Source organism: Galeopterus variegatus, unplaced genomic scaffold (assembly GCF_000696425.1).
Source record: "Galeopterus variegatus unplaced genomic scaffold, G_variegatus-3.0.2 Scaffold67, whole genome shotgun sequence".
Classification (NCBI taxonomy): domain Eukaryota; kingdom Metazoa; phylum Chordata; class Mammalia; order Dermoptera; family Cynocephalidae; genus Galeopterus; species Galeopterus variegatus.
In genome coordinates this window covers 1,124,371-1,140,562 of record NW_007726178.1, presented here as the reverse complement: position 1 = coordinate 1,140,562, position 16,192 = coordinate 1,124,371, and the positions used below count along the sequence as shown (strand labels likewise).

Genomic DNA, 16,192 nt, shown 5'->3' with positions numbered 1-16,192 from the left:
GATGGGGGGAATATAACATGCAAAGACATGATATGGTTTGGGAACTGTATTACTTTTCTTTTTTTCTTTTTTTGAGACCGGCCGCACTGCGCTCAGCCAGTGAGCGCTGTGAGCGCACCGGTCATCCCTATATAGGATCCGAACCCGCGCTCGGCCCTGTATTACTTTTCTTTTTTTCTTTTTTTGAGACCGGCCGCACTGCGCTCAGCCAGTGAGCGCTGTGAGCGCACCGGTCATCCCTATATAGGATCCGAACCCGCGCTCGGCCCTGTATTACTTTTCTATTGCCACCATAAAAAATGAACACAAAATTGTGGCTTAAACAACACAAATTTACCATCTTATACTTTAATAAGTCAGAAGTCCAACATGGGCCTCAACTGGCTAAAATCAAGATGTAGCCAGGGCTAGATTCTTTTCTGTAGGCTCTAGGGGAGCATCTGGTTCCTCCTTTTCCAGCTTCTAGAGGCCACATATTTCTTGGCTCATGTCTGCCTTCCTCCATATTCAAAGCCAGCAATGGTGGGTCAAGTTCTTTGCACACTCCAAATATTTCCTTCTCCTTCTTCCGGTTCATCTTTCTAACCCAGCCAGGAAAGATTCTCTGCTTTTAAAGACATATGTGATTATATTGGGCCCACTCAGATAATCCACAATAATCCCCATCTCAAGGATCCACATTCTTAATACATCTGCAAAGGCCCTTTTGCCATGTAAAGAATGATATCCACAGGTTCCGGGGATTAGGACATGGACATCTTGGGGACAGAGGGAGGCATTATTCTACCTACCATAGGAACTATAGTTGGGATTACGGAACTGAAATGGTCTTGGGAGATTAGAGAGGGTGAAGACAGTTTTGGAGAGGGTAGCAGGTGCCAAATAATAAAAACCCTTTCCTCATGACCAAATTGAGGTTACACATTACTGGGAAAAGTGTCACAGAAGTGATGTGCATCCTTCCAAGGGTACCTGATGTTGATATTTATTACCAATGATGTTAACTTCGATCATTTATCTAACATGGTATCTGCTGGACTTCTCTGCTATAAAATTACTATTTTACTCTTTGTAATGATTATTAAATATATTAAGGGAGATACTTTGAAACTAAAAAAACAAAATTATACTGCATTAGTGTCAACAACAGAGAGATAGTTAACCAAACTTTCGTTACATCTTCATTAGGAAATATAGAGTCATTAAAAATTATATATCTAGTGAAAAAAAATAATAATAATAATAAAAACCCTTGTACACCATGTTAAGGAAGACTTAATTCTGAAGGTGATGGGATCCTCTGAAGGATTTAAAGCAAGGTGAGAACTGTGTTTGGATAGAGCACTCTGATGGCAGCATGTAGGACAGACCCAAGCAAGACAAGACTTAATGCCAGGGAAGTTGGCTGTTGCCACAGTCTCAATAAGAAGTGATAAGAACTTGTGCATGGCACATTATAGATTGTTTATTCTATGCAACTACCTGACAATATGTAATTCAACAAAGCCTACAGATGAAATAATAATACCAAAACTTTGAACAAATCTCAAGCCAAAGAAAACAATACCAAGACACATCATAATCAAATTACTGAAAAACAACAGTGATAAAGAGAAAAATCTCATAATCAGCCAGAGAACCTGGTCAGTTTACTAACTTGGTGGTGGACTGACAGTCTGGTTACCATGGATTGGCGAGTGATTAGGAGGTAAGGGAGCAGAGATAAAGAGCAGAGATGACCCTTGAGAAGAACTGAAATGAAAAGTGCAGAAGAGAAAGAGGTGTAATTAGATGGGAACATGGTGTCCAGGGTGGATTTTGGTTTTTTGGGGTTTTTTTTAAGTGAGAAAGATAAGCAAATTTGTAGGTTGAGGATAATGATGATAATAATAAAATAGCTGACACTAATCACACCCTTATTTGGGTACTAAGATACTATACTAAATAATGTACATATATTGATTCATTCAATCTTCACCACAGTCTTATGAAATGGGAACTATTTTTATCTCTCTTTTTACAGTTGAAGAAACTGAGGCACAGATTGGTTAAATATTACTCCAAGTTACACAGTTAAAATGTATTGGAGCTGAAATTCACTTGTGATGTACTTGACCACTGTCCTGTGCTGAGCCAATAAAGAGGGAGTAGTAGAGATTATAAAGGAGAGAAGCTATCACTGATGACTTAATGCCTAGGTAGACAGGTAGGAGAGTGTATCTGAGAGCACAGGTCGATTGGTTGGCCTTAACCAGGAGGAAAGAAATACTTAATTTCTGAGATTTGGGTGTGGCTATAGATAGATGAATCCATTGATATGGGGGATGAGTTAAGGTGGCCTATTTTTTTTCTGGTGAGTGAGTTAGATGTGTGAGAAAGCTAAATCTTGATATGACGACTAAGGAGAAAAGTCAAAGGAGTGACGAAGCACTGTACAGAGCGCAACTGCACTTGGAAACCACCTCAAATGGCTGTGTTGTTTATTTCCAGCAGTGAAAGAGAGATGGTGAGAGAGAGATTAGGATAGCAAGAATTCATGCTTCCACGTTTATATTACCCCCAGAGCATGCCAACCATTTCCCAGAATGAGGCCAAACAAGTAGGTAATGCAAAAGAAGCCATAAGAACAGAGTAGGCTAGTAACCATGACCACCTTGGACAAATCCAGGTTCCCTGCACACACCCACACAAGCACCTAATTGTTTCCTCATGCTGACATCTGAAACGATAAGTTCACTTGCTAAAAGCTCTTATTGAGCTATTACTTTCCTTGGAATGTCCTAGAATTTCAATTTTTGAAATTTTTTCCATATTATTACATGTCATCCATGAATTGTGAACTCTTGTTAAACTTTTATCATTAGAGTAAATGTTTCCTTCCAGTCACAATCACCAACAAGGCAATTCAGTAACACAAGTATCTATTGTGAAATCATGTTTTTGAACTTATGACATTATATCTAACCTTTCACTGTGTATACTCTTTGACTATTTAAGATTGACCTTTATGCTATATTTCTTAGATTCTGCATTTTTAAAACATGACAGCTTGCTTTCGATACCCATTTGTATTGTGCAGAATGAAATGTAACCATTTTTTTCATGTCTCATACTGTCGTTTATGAGTGATGCATTTTCATCTACTCAGTCTGAAGTTGCTTAGCAGGGATAGATCTGCTTAAAGAGACAGTTTACAGTTTCATAGAAAAGTCATTTTTGATGAATGTTAACATCTAGATTACGACTTTTATTTTTAAAGAGGCCAAAATCCATTCTTCACAGTTTGGTCTTTTTCTTTTCTTTTTTTAAGGGAGATTTGTTTTTAGTAGAGGGGACCGAAATGACAGAAAATTTATCAACTGTCTTTCTGAACATCTATGACTTAATCTTCTCCAATTTATGTAGAAACTGCAAAGACATGTCAGATGTTTTTCCCTGTTGGCTTTCTTTGCAGGTTTCTAAGGCACCAAAGGCCAGTGGAGTGATGGAGACAGCAAACAGGAAAAGAAACTTCTCCAGCCTTCCTCCTTTTTCTGTGGCCTCAAAACCTGCCAACATGCATTCTTGGCCCACCTTCCCATGGCTTCAAGCCATTTCTGTTAAAGATGGGACTCAACACAGAGAAAATACAGCTGAGCATTCACTAAGTCAGAGCTAGAATCTGGCTGTTTCTGTTACTGGGATCTGATTATAGCACTGTTCAGTTCAAAATTCTGCTCTGGTTCCCTATTATTTATAGCAATTGTTTTCAGGCATATTTTTAATAGCCTTTTATTAAATAGCATAGAAATAAATTAGAAAATATAGGAAAGTGAAAATAAAAACATAAAAGAAACACATTCTTACCACCCAGAGAACATCATTTTAACATTTTAGTTCTTATCCTTCTGGACTTCTATATAAGTTCATGCACTCATATGTGAAATAAGATCATATTCTACGTATAGTTATTGCTTTCTGACACAAGATATCTCAGCTTTACTTTGTATCTTCCCTGCACCAGACCTGAAGTTGGTCATTTCTTTGACACTTGCTGAATTGTTTTAGTGGGAAATGATATTAAAGACCACAATATGGGTGTTAGGGTGCTCATTTTTGCAGATGTGGCATTGTTTCTAGACCATGTTAATGGACAAAGCTAGGAAAAACTTTTTTAAATCATGAGTTCATATTTGTATTTGGAATTCAATTTTAACTTTATAGTGTTTTCACTAATTTCTTTGATTTTACAATTACATATCTTTTCTCTTACACTGAAAATCTTGATTCCTGGTACTAGTATAATTTACATTCAATAATTTGTTTTATTGAGTTATAATTTTCATACAATAAAATTAACTCTTCTTAAATGTTTTTAATGTTTTCTAGTATATGTATATATACAGAGTTGTGTAATAAGCATATTCTCTTTTAAAAATATTTCATTACACCAAAAAGAAACCTGTGCCCATTAACAGTCACTCTCCTCGCCCTAGCTGCCGTATTTCTGGGCAATCACTAAATCCACTTTCTGTCTCCATAGACTTGTCTATCTGGATATTTCATTTAAATTGAATAACACAATATGTTGCCTTTTGTGTCTGGCCTCTTTCACTTACTATAATGATTTTAAGCTTCCTCACATTGTAGCAGGTATCAAGACTCCATTCCTTTTTACAGTTGAATAATATTCCATCACATGGATATAAAACATCTTGCTTGTCCATTCATCAGTTGATGGACATAAAGGTTATTTCCTTTTCTGACTACTTTGTATATACTGGTATAAATATTTGTGTCCAAGTTTTTGTGTGAGCATACTTTTGCTTGTGTACAGTCTTCATTTTTTCATACGGATTTGAGTTATTTTCTGATGTCACTTCCTTTCAGCCTGAAGAACTTGCTTAAGTACTTCTTATAAGGCAGATCTGCCAGCAATGATTCTAATTTTGGTTTATCTTGGAATGTCTTTATTTCCCCCTCATTTTTGAAAGACATTTTTGGTGGATATAGGATTCTTGGTTGATAGTTGTTTTCTTTCTTTCATCACTTAAAATATGTCATCCCACTCTTTTCTGATCTCCATAGTTTCAAATGTGAAGTCATCTGTTATCTTGTTGTGATTCCCTTGTACATAATGAGCTGGGGTTTTTGTTTGTTCCTTACTGCTTTCAAGATTTTCTCTTTATCTCTGGCTTTCAGCAGTTTGACTGTAATGTATCTGAGTGTGAATATTTTTTGTTATTCTACTTGGAATTTATTGAGCTCTCAGATATGTAGATGAATGTTTTATATCACACTTGGGAAGTTTTCAGTCATTATTTCTTCAAGTGTTTTTTTCTGTCCCCTTTCTCACTGGTTCTCCCATTACAGATAGTTTGGTGGACTTAATGGTGTTTCTTCTTTGACAGTACAGACAGAGGAATCTAGGTTAAGGGAGCAACCTTGAGTTTCTGGAGCTAGATTTGGGTTTAAACCTGGACTCTGCTTTTAACTAGCTCTATAACCTTGATCAAATTACATAACTTCTAAACTTTAGTTTCAAATGGAGATAATAATTCCTACTTTATAAAATATTTTTGAGAATGGAATAACTGATGTAGAATACTTGCTCATAATAGATGCTCAATAATTATTACTTCTCTCAACTTATCCATAGCCATCCTAGTGATCTACACTATTTGAGTTATTTGCTAACCCTAGAGAAATGTTTTTTTAGAATTGGAAGAATTTAATTCAATTCCCTCAATTTCCAGATGAAAAAGTCACAGCCTTGAGAGGTGAAAGACTTGCCCAAGAACACAGAGCTTATTGGAGGCAAAACAGAACTAGAACTATTTCCTCCTAACATCCAGTATCTTTCCAGTATACTGCATTGCCTCATATATATCCTCTATAATGTTTATATCTAATATGTAGACCTCCTTATGTATATATCCATTTTATCTCCTACTTCAGCATAAAGAGGGTGATGACTAATAGTGAACTTATGTTCTCTTTGCTAGTTACATGCTATGGGAAAACTTCCTGGAACCAGAATGGCAGAGTTGAAAGCCAAGTACACCTTGCTGCATGATACCGTGGTGAGGTATGCTATTTACCAATGTGGAGATCTCTTTTATCATATTTAAATTTCTCACTTGTGATGAGACATGTCTTCATTTGCATTTCCCTTAAAGCAGACCCTGAGGCAAGGATTTGAGTTTAAGTAGTTTGAGAAGTGATACCAGATCATGAGAGAATGGGGAAGTAAGACTGGGAAGGGAAGAATCCAACTGGGGATGTGTTAACCTGCGGTTTACACTATGGGTACCTGGGGCTCAGTCTTACACAGGACCCCAAATGACTGTGTAGAACACATCTTAGAACTCTCCCACTGAAGGTGACAAAACTGGGATATGTGTCTGACAGTTTCCACCCCTCATTGATTATGGATTGCTCCTAGGGAGATTAGCTCCTGGCACTTCTAGCTTGCCTTTGAGAAACCAAGCAAGATCCCATGGCCAGAGACAGATCTCAGGAAGAGAAAGACACAGGCACAGTTGGTATGTATGGCAACTGCTCACCAAAGCTATAGGTGGACCAGGGGATTTTGGTGGGACACTGACAATGTCTGCTACAGGACACTCCTGTAGGACTCTTCTCCCTACCTCTGTTCACCACTCAGAGGTGTAGATTCGATGACAACCCCAGTCTACTATGGCTGCTAAGACTTCAATCCTTAATTTTCACCTCTTCCTTCTGCCCCTAGCTACTTACCTTAGCCAAGTCTCAGCAGCAGGTCAGAAGATGAGGCTTCCGTGGAATAATTCAACAAGCTTTCTTGAGCACATGCTATTAGCCATTGGGAGTCTAGGGGACAGGGGAGTAAAGAAAGAAGGGGAAATCCTACTCTGCTGTTATTTCTTACCACTCCCAAGACTCTTTCTTCCTTTTCCCCACCTCCTGACTCATAGCCTTGCATTGTGTCTTTGTCAGAAACCAAGGAAAGATAACAGTGGGTAAAAACTTCATCCTGCCATTCCCCAGCCATCCTCTTCCCCAATCTCCAGCCATTGCCCCTACTTCATATCTTGCCCAGAGTCATGTGGCTACTTTGAGGGTGGGGGCAGGAGGGAAAGGGGGAATGACTGGGAGAAGAGCAGAGCTGCACCCCTATGCAAACTTCACTTGCACCCCACCCCTTGCTTACTCAGCTCCATCTTTGTTCCTAACAACTCTCCAGAGTCCCTAGCCCCAAGCCAAATCCTCATCCTCACCCCTAATGGAGACTCCATTCCCCCATAGTTGGTCCTGGCTGCAAGTGCATACTCATAGTTCTCAAGACTCAGGAATTTGGAAGCTGTAGATGGAAAGTCTGAAACAATCTTTTTCAATATATTTCACACTGCTTCACTGGGAGAAAACTCCACACAGTTATCAGGGCATCCCTTCCAGCCTCATTGCAGTGTTTCTCACCCTCTCAATAGCTCTTATCTAGGGCCTGGTGCTCTAGGTGCAGGGTGCTCTAGGTGCAGTGTGCTCTGACTTGACTTCCTTCTCTCCTGGCCCGCAACTCAGCTCCCAGTGCCCAGTGACAGATAGTAATGCAGCATCAAGATTGTGGTATTATTTCTTCCTGCTTCCAGGTTGTGTTGCAAAACCTTTACTTCCCATCTGCTACCCACATTTGACCTCCTTTTGACCCCTTAGTTCCCTCTCTTGTCATTACAAACACCCACCACTCTCTCCCACTCCCACTGCCTGTAGGGTAGGAAAGCCATGAAGAAGTGGACTCTCCACTCATGCTGCTGGGGCTGCAGCTGGGCAGCTATAGGATGGAAATACTGAACTGAAACTGAGTGAGTTTTCCATAGAAACCATGTTATAAGAGTTGTTAAATTCTCTTCTGCTGACATTATATTTCAAGTACATATGGGTAAATCGTCATTTGTGTTGTGGCTGGAACCGTAACTACCTTATCCTCCTCCTTTCTGTGAGAAAACAGGCACTGTGGGCCGAGTCAAATGCCTTACAATTCCAATAGTTGAAAACTGTCCTATTAAAGACATCAGATAACATTAGATTTACAGAGTATATTAGCATTTAAAGAAATTGAATTGTAAGAGTAGCACCAGCTTTCTTGAATGGAAATTATATGTGTTGTCACTGTAGCTGTTGTTGCCATTTGGTACCTAACGTGGTGCCTGGAACATATTATGTCCAATAAATGTCTTGCTGGATGATGTTGAGCAAATGACATATTAAAGCCTGGGGAAATGGATGGAGCTGGTAACTTCAGTTGAGACAGGCTTGATCAAGTCATTGGGTATCTCTGCAAATGAGCTGAAACATGAAGATTTCTCTTGATAAGGAAATTTGGTGGGGAGCACACACCAAAAAGAGAGTGCTTGCTTTAAAACAGGAAATGGCAAGGGCTTGCTTCTGAATAGGAGAGGTAGCTAATGGGAGAGTTTCTGAGAAAGATGAATCACTTCTGCTGGTAAAGCTGGGGTTGATGTTAGCTTGCAGTGTAGGAAAGTTCTAGAAGACACTGGGGATTCCAAGTCCAATTTTTATGTCCATTCAGATCTACCCTACCACATGTTCAGCCCCTTTCCCTAGATAGGGCCAACGCCATAGAATATAATTGGGGTAATAGGAATCACCCTCTGCTGTGACATTTAAGTCCACCTCTAGCCAGGTTTCCAAATTAGGATCAGAAATCTGTAACTTAATTTATACCCACAATTTTATAGGACAATTTTTCCCCCTAGTTTCCTCATAAAGTGCCATTAGATAAGTTTCTGTCTTTTCTTAGTTCACTAAGGGAGAAAAGACTTTTCTATAATCATGTCAGGAGTATTCAAGAATTCAAGGAAGCCAAGGTTGCTGGGGCAGTTCAAGGGAGGACCCACTATTCTCCTATCATTTATTCCTTCCTTGGAAGTCATGATTATTCTTCAAAATCAAGTGTGAATATCACATCCACATTGAACTTAATCCTTTCTCTGTCATCTCCCCTTGCTTTGATCTAGATGCCAGTGGTACTGCTCATCACCTGGCACAGACCCATTTGTGTCTGTGCCTCTCTCCTAGATTGTGAGCTCCTTGAGGCCAGGAGATGAGCCTTATTCACCTACCTCTAGCCACTGAGTTGAATTGAACCCAGGAATGGGGAGCAGCTATGTGCATGCTTCCTGCCCTCCTCGCCAGGTCCCCACAGGAGCCATTAAGAGAATTGAGAGTGTACACTTCTCATTATGTGAATTTTTGTTTTCATAACCCAGCACACAAGAGTCAGAGGTCCAACTGCTACAGAATGCTGTACGTTTCACTGAGCAAATACAGCAGCAGCAGTTCCACCTGCAGCAAGCTGATAATTTTCCAGAAGCATTCTCCACAGAGGTCTCCAAAATGAGAGAACAACTTCTCAAGTATCAAAATGAATATGCTGCAGTGAAGGAAAGAGAGTACCATAACCAGTACAGATTAAACAGGTAAATACACAATTCTCCCAGGCACACTGAAGACAGATACTAGCAAACGTCTTTCCACATAAATAAAATTAGAAAAATTAGACTAAATTAGGAAGTAATTTTAGGTACAAGGAGTATGAGATAGCAGTGTGACCATAATTACAGGCCTAGTTCCTCCCTTGATTTCCTAAAATGGGCAGTCCCTGAAGTTTATACATTTTCCAGAAAAAAGCTCAGGTGATGGAGATCCCTGCTTTGTTTTTTGAGTGTTAGAAAAGCCATAGCATTGGGAGCTGCAGTCAAAGAACACACTCCACAACACAAGGACTTGGCGCTCTCTTGCCCTCTCCCTGCCCTGACTGTGGCCCGTTATCCTGTGGCTGTGCCAATACCAGATCATAGGTCTGCATGGCGAGTGTTTCTTCCCACATGCACTGAGGGTAACACCTGGCTCTCTCTCTTCTTCTAATACAACAGCAAGGGGGACCACATATTCAACCTTCACCTCTCATTGCTAAACTATTCCTGAGGATCAAGGAAGAAAGTTATATATTTTTGGAAGACACATTTATTTATCCAAATCTAAAGGACGTCATTTAGTGAACTAAAGCAGAAATTTATTGCCAAAAGGTCAAATGTTATTTCCAAAATCTCCTCCAACATTCCTCCTGGGAAGTAACAACTCAGTGGAAGAGCTGGTTCAGCAAGTCACACTGTTTAGATTGAATTTCAAAATGATTACATTCAGGTTTTATGCTGTGGTGTACTATGTGCTGTGCCCGGGTACCAGAGAGAGAGCCAAACCATCTCTCCTAGAATTTGTTACCTTTTAAGGTGGCAGAACTTTCTCTGGCTATATTTATGAGTAGGTAGATTTCTGACAGTGCAAATATATTTCAGTTCTGCCTAGAGATAAGCAGGTGACTTGAGTGACCTCCCAAAGACCTTCAAGCCCTGGGTTTTGAATCCTCTCCTTGGGACCTATTTTTTCAACCTGGGGGGTGGATAAACAAGGCTGACTTAAAAGAATTCTATTGTGGTGCGGGGGGTGGGGAGGTGCAGGGAATCGGAGGTTTTTTGGTCTTTCAATCTAAACTTGTTTCAGGCTCACCAGTGAGATCTATAAAAAGAAATCTTAGCTATTTCTGTGCTCTGTAAGCAGTCTTTCAGTTGAGAAAATAATGAAATTAAAACAATTGGTGGTTGTTCATTAGTGTTGAAAATATGAATGCTTGACATTTCCGTGAAAGGGTAAGAGGAACATAAGTCAGTTGATATTTAAATTGTTTAACATTTCCAAGAGTTCCTGCCAAGAAAAAAAAAAACAGAATTCTTGTCTTTTAGGTATAGACAGACAAATTGTTCACTGAGCTACTTGAGATAGGGAGGGGATGGTGCATAGTGGCCTACAGTGAACGAGAACATTCAAAATGCACATTTGCAGAAATGTTTAGTATATATTCTTTTTGAATTTGTAAGGAATAATACTTTAGCTTAAGCAGTCTCCCTTGCATTTTCAAATATTAGCAGTTCAAGAATTAACAATCTCATTTTCATAAAAATAATGATAATGCCAAAAGAAACACCAGGAAAGAATTATAGGCTATGCATTTCATTGCTTAATATATTTAGTACTACATGGTACAGAAACAAATTCATTCAACAGCCCCCCTGCCGCCCCTCAGGAAAAAGTAGATATTTCCATCCCCACATAAAAATAAAGAAACTAAGCTAGTGAGAGAAAACTATTCATCCAAATATACAGATGATATTTGTCAGACCAGCACAATAAACTCTCATTTTATTCAGTGTCTGAATAATAGAAGCCCAAATAACGAGCACCCCTCCTCCCCAGCATCTTTAGGAACTTATGATTCATTAGCAACTACTAAGAACAACGTGTTCAAATACTCTAGAGAAAGGGTTTTGGTCTATAATTTTGTTGATTTTCTCATGTTTTCACATAATATTAAACCCCTTAATAAATGCTAATGGTAAGTACAATTGTATGGTTGGTTAATAATTAAATCTATGTTACAATAGTTTCAATTTTGGATTAATATTCATTGATGACCTGTTGATAAATATACAGTTCAGCAAAGACTATATAACCTATTTAAATAAGTTAAATAAATATATTATAAATAAATAATGAAGCTGTTAGATAAGTACTGTTAAGAACTTGTTTTTGAAACAAAGCAGCAGTAATTATCTTTCTAAAAACTTTCTCTGAAAAGATTTCTGAATATTCTGTTCAATCTTTTCCTTGATTTTGTTACCTTTTTGGGCTTCCCTGCTTTCTAGTAATTCCTGAAATTTGGATGGCAAATACATTGTGTGTCTCCTTCTAAATCTGGTGTATTCTGACAAGTCTTGGTCAGCTGGGGAAACAAGACCACGGTCAGTTAGAGCTGTATATGTCATGGCATGGATGCGGAAAGTGGGGACACTTGGGCTGCACACATGCACAGCTATCCCAATGTGACCCTGACTTAGTGACTATTTACTGTCCCATAGTTAGTTCCTGTGGTCCCTGTTGTTCACACAGGGTTTATTATTCTTGCTCCAGTAATGACAGCAAAGTTGGAACTGAGAAACAAACAAAAGGAATGGAGAGGTGATTTTGGCAACGCATCTGGAATTCCAGAAAGGTAGACTATGACAGAGGGGCTTGAAGGTATTCAGGATTAGTAGTAAGCAAAAACATAAAGCTGGAACAGATTTTACCTTCTAAACTTAAAAAAAAAATCTTTCCTCCTCTTGTTCTGGCAACCAATATCTTGACAGAATGAGTTTGGACAAGGTTTCTCAAGTGTAGTCCTCAGATAACTAAAAGAGAAGCACCCGAGAGACTCATTTCACGGGCAGATCCAACCCAAAATCTGATTCCAATTTCTACCCAAGCCCCACCAACCCAAAGTGATATTTGACTTTTAAAAGCTTCCTAAGTAATTCTGATAGACATTAGAGTTTGAAAACTGTTGGTCCCAAAGGTGATTCTCAGCCCTGACTGCATGTTAGGATCACCTGAGTCGTCTCTCAGTGATCATTCAGTCTATGCTTAAATACCTCCAGTGACAGAGAGCTCTCAGCCTCCCATGACAACCCATTCCAGCCTGGGAAGCCCCTATGTTTAGGTAGTTATTGGGTTGGTTCAGAAACCTACCTTCTCGTTGCTGAATCACCTGTTCAGCCTGGTTCTACTCCTATGGTGAAGAACGCCTCTTGCACATGTCGGCATATCAGGCTTCCTACGTCATTTTCACCCACAGATACTTGAGGCCAAAAATCTTTGATGACATGGCTTCAGTTAGGACTATCTTGTTGCAGAAAGGAAGTAAATCCTAAAGAGCTTTGATGTTGAAGCACCCCTTAGTCAGGAAAGTTGAAAAATGTCAGATTTAAATTTTAATGTGAGTTTAAAAGGAGTTAATATATACCAAGAGGCACACAAACAAAAAATGTTTTTGCCCAAGGAATGCCATGTAAAAATGATAATCCAAAAGGAGAAAAAAAGAAAATACATAAAGATGTTTATTATATCATTATTTATAGAAATGAAAAATTGGAGGAAATCTGAATTCTAAATAATAATGCATTCCAGATGCAGCTTGATACTGAAAAGCTCTGGAGTCAGATATAGCGGGTTTGAATGTCAGATTTGCCTTGCTTGCCTGTGTGACTTTGGAAAAGATGCTTAACTCCTCAGTTTCTTCATTTGTACAGTAAATATAACAATACCTATTTAGCAAAGTTATGAAGTTTGGAAATGATGCATGTAAAGTACCTGGCATATAGTAGGTTCAATATATGATTGGTAATATTTAGGATTATTTTGTTATGATATATCCACCCAATAGAAAACTTTGAAAATAGCTATTAAATTACCAATTATGGAGTCTGTTTAGCAATTTGGGGAAATATTTTAATTAAATGTTAGGTAAAAGTGTATTCAACCATACATATACATTTAATATCATTTTATTAAAAGATACAGGAAAAATAAAAATGATCAACCATGGTGTGATAGGGGTAGGATGAAGTTCTTTCTCTGTAAATGGAAAAATGCATATCTTTTAGAGGAAGTAAAAGTCCATCAGGGTTTCTTAATAAAAAGAGAAAAATGCATGATAAAATTAGCCATTTTATGTTTGTTTAAAGAAAAGATCATTTTATATTTATTTAAAGAAAAGACCATAAGTCATTTCCTGTGAGAGAGCTTCATGTCACCATTTTGATACACAGGAACACTCAGGTTGCCTTTAGAACCAAAAGATGGCAGCACACTACCACCCACTGGTGGCAGTGTACCTGAGGTGTAGGATCAATTTTTGAGAAGTAAAATATAGCCAATTTATATGCAAGCTCCAAAAGCAAAGGCCTAAGTATTTAAAGCTCTGAAAAATTCACTTCAATTTGTGGTCTGGACAGCTAATCTATATTAAATTCAATGTTACACATACTTATTACACTAACCTTAACCTATATTATTGCAAATACAATTTCATAAAAATAAAACCTGGTGTACATGCTCCTAGCTTCATGTTCCCATATGTACTGGCTACTGCATATTTGATATAACCAGTGGACACAATATTCCACATATTCCCATTTTCATTTTATAGATAAATCTTTCTATATTTTAAAGTTTATATTGATCACATTTGGAAAATCTTATTACTTCTTTGACACTTAATAGCCATTACATGCAGAATAACAAGAAACTTGGACAATATTTCTCTTAGACTTCTTCAGGAAGTCTAGTGGACAAAACACAGTTGAAAGTAAGGTTCTGGAAGAAGAAAATAAATAAGCGATTGGATCCAACCCATTATTATTTATTTTGTTTAGAACATCCAGGGTAACCTTATTTAAGACAGTTTCCAAAATCTCACTTTAGCATCATGTCATCTCAAACTATCAGTTAAAATAAAAATATAACAATTTTTGTGTGTGTATTTTTCTCATCAACAAGTGAAAGAAACCATATCTTCCCATTCACTGTCTGTACTTCCTAATATTTTCTATTTCCTTTGTTAGTTAATCTCAACTTACAACAATGACCAGCTTTCAGGAAAAGTTCTGCCATTTCTTTCTGCAGATGTCAATTATATCCAATTGATTGATGATGGTGTTGTGTTCAACCATGTCCTTACTGGTTTTCTGTCTTCTGGATCTATTTTTTGATAGAGGGGTGTTGAAGTCTCCAACTATAATAGTTGATTCATCTACTTCTCCTTGCAGTTTTACCAGTTTTTGCCTCATGTATTTTGATGTTCTGTTAGGTGCATGCACACATTAAGGATTGTTATGTCTTCTGGGAGAATTGACTTCTTTATCATTATGTAATGTCCCTCTTTATCTGTGATAAGTTTCCTTGTTCTGAATCTGCTGTCTGAAATTAATATAGTGACTCCCACTTTCTTTTGATTTGTGTTAGCATGGTATATCATTCTCCATTCATTTATACTTAATCTATATGTGTCTTTATATTTAAAGTGGGTTACTTGTAAACAACATATAGTTAGGTCTTTTTTTAAAATCCACTCTATCTGTTTTTTAAACTGATTTTAACATGACTATTGATTTAGTTAGATTAACATCTACTATATTTGTTACTATTTTCCATTTGTTGCCCTTGTTTTTTGTTCCTATTTGTTGTCCCCTCTTTTTCTGCTTTATGTGTTCTTGAGCATTTTATATGATTCCATTTTCTCTTCTTTCTTAGTGTATTAGTTGTACTTCTTTTTTGACTTTAGTGGTTGCGCTAGAGTTTGTAATATACATTTACAACTAATTAAAGATCACTTTCAAATAACACTATACCACCTCAAGTACTAATAACAAAATAATCCTATTCCTTCTGCCTATCCCTTGTGTTATTACTGTCATTCATTTCACTTATACATAAGTATATACATAAATATGTGAGTACTTCAAAAGTTCAGGGAAAAATTTGTGTTATCTTTTAATTCTAAGTTTCCCTGAACTTTTTAGTGCTCTGTGTGTGTATGCATAACTGAATACATTGTTGCTATTATAATTTTGAACAAACCATTATTTAGAAAATATTCTTATCTCAATTAATAAAAGAAAAACTTTTTAAAATTCTTAATTGAGCTAATTAGGGTTAAAAAATGAAAGTTTTTCTTTTATCTTCACTTATTTCCTCTCCAATGCTTTTTCTTTCTTTATATAGATCCAAGTTTCTGATTTATATCATTTTCCTTCTCTCTAAATAGCTTCTTTTCACATTTCTTGCAAGACAGGTCTACTGGCAACAAATGTCCTCAATTTTTGTTTGTCTGAGAAAGTCTTTATTTCTCCTCTGCTTTTGAAGAATAATTTCACAGGGCAAGAGTTTTAGGTTGGTGTGGGGTTTTTTCTCTCAACATTTTAAATATTTCACTCCCCTCTCTTCTTGCTCGCATGGTTTCTGAGAAGTCAGATTTAATTCTTATTTTTGCTTCTCTACAGGTAAGGTGTGTTTTTCCTCTAGCTTCTTTCAGGATTTTTTTTAACCTTCAATTTACTGAATTTATATATGATATGCCTAGGTATAGCTTTTTTCAGTTTGTTCAGCATTTCACTTGTCATGAGGATGGAGTAGAGCCTCCCTAACTCCTTATATGCAGGAATAGAAATCGGAAGCATTTTGCTGTATTAGTTTCTCCTCATTTTATAGGTTTCTAAATTTTGGAATCCCAGGAATCAGTCCTCAGCCCTCTTCCTATTTCTATCTACAATTTTTCCCG

The 16,192-nt window shown here is 37.5% G+C and overlaps 1 protein-coding gene across 1 annotated transcript in view; it reads left to right on the top strand.

The window, feature by feature from the left end:
- CCDC146 (coiled-coil domain containing 146) overlaps positions 1-16,192 on the top strand; it is a 101,601-nt gene that overhangs the window by 49,737 nt on the left and 35,672 nt on the right. Inside the window, exons 2-3 of the mRNA XM_008577552.1 lie at positions 5,985-6,067; positions 9,249-9,458. Of these exons, the coding sequence (XP_008575774.1) occupies positions 5,985-6,067; positions 9,249-9,458 (293 nt within the window). The remainder of the gene's footprint in view (positions 1-5,984; positions 6,068-9,248; positions 9,459-16,192) is intronic.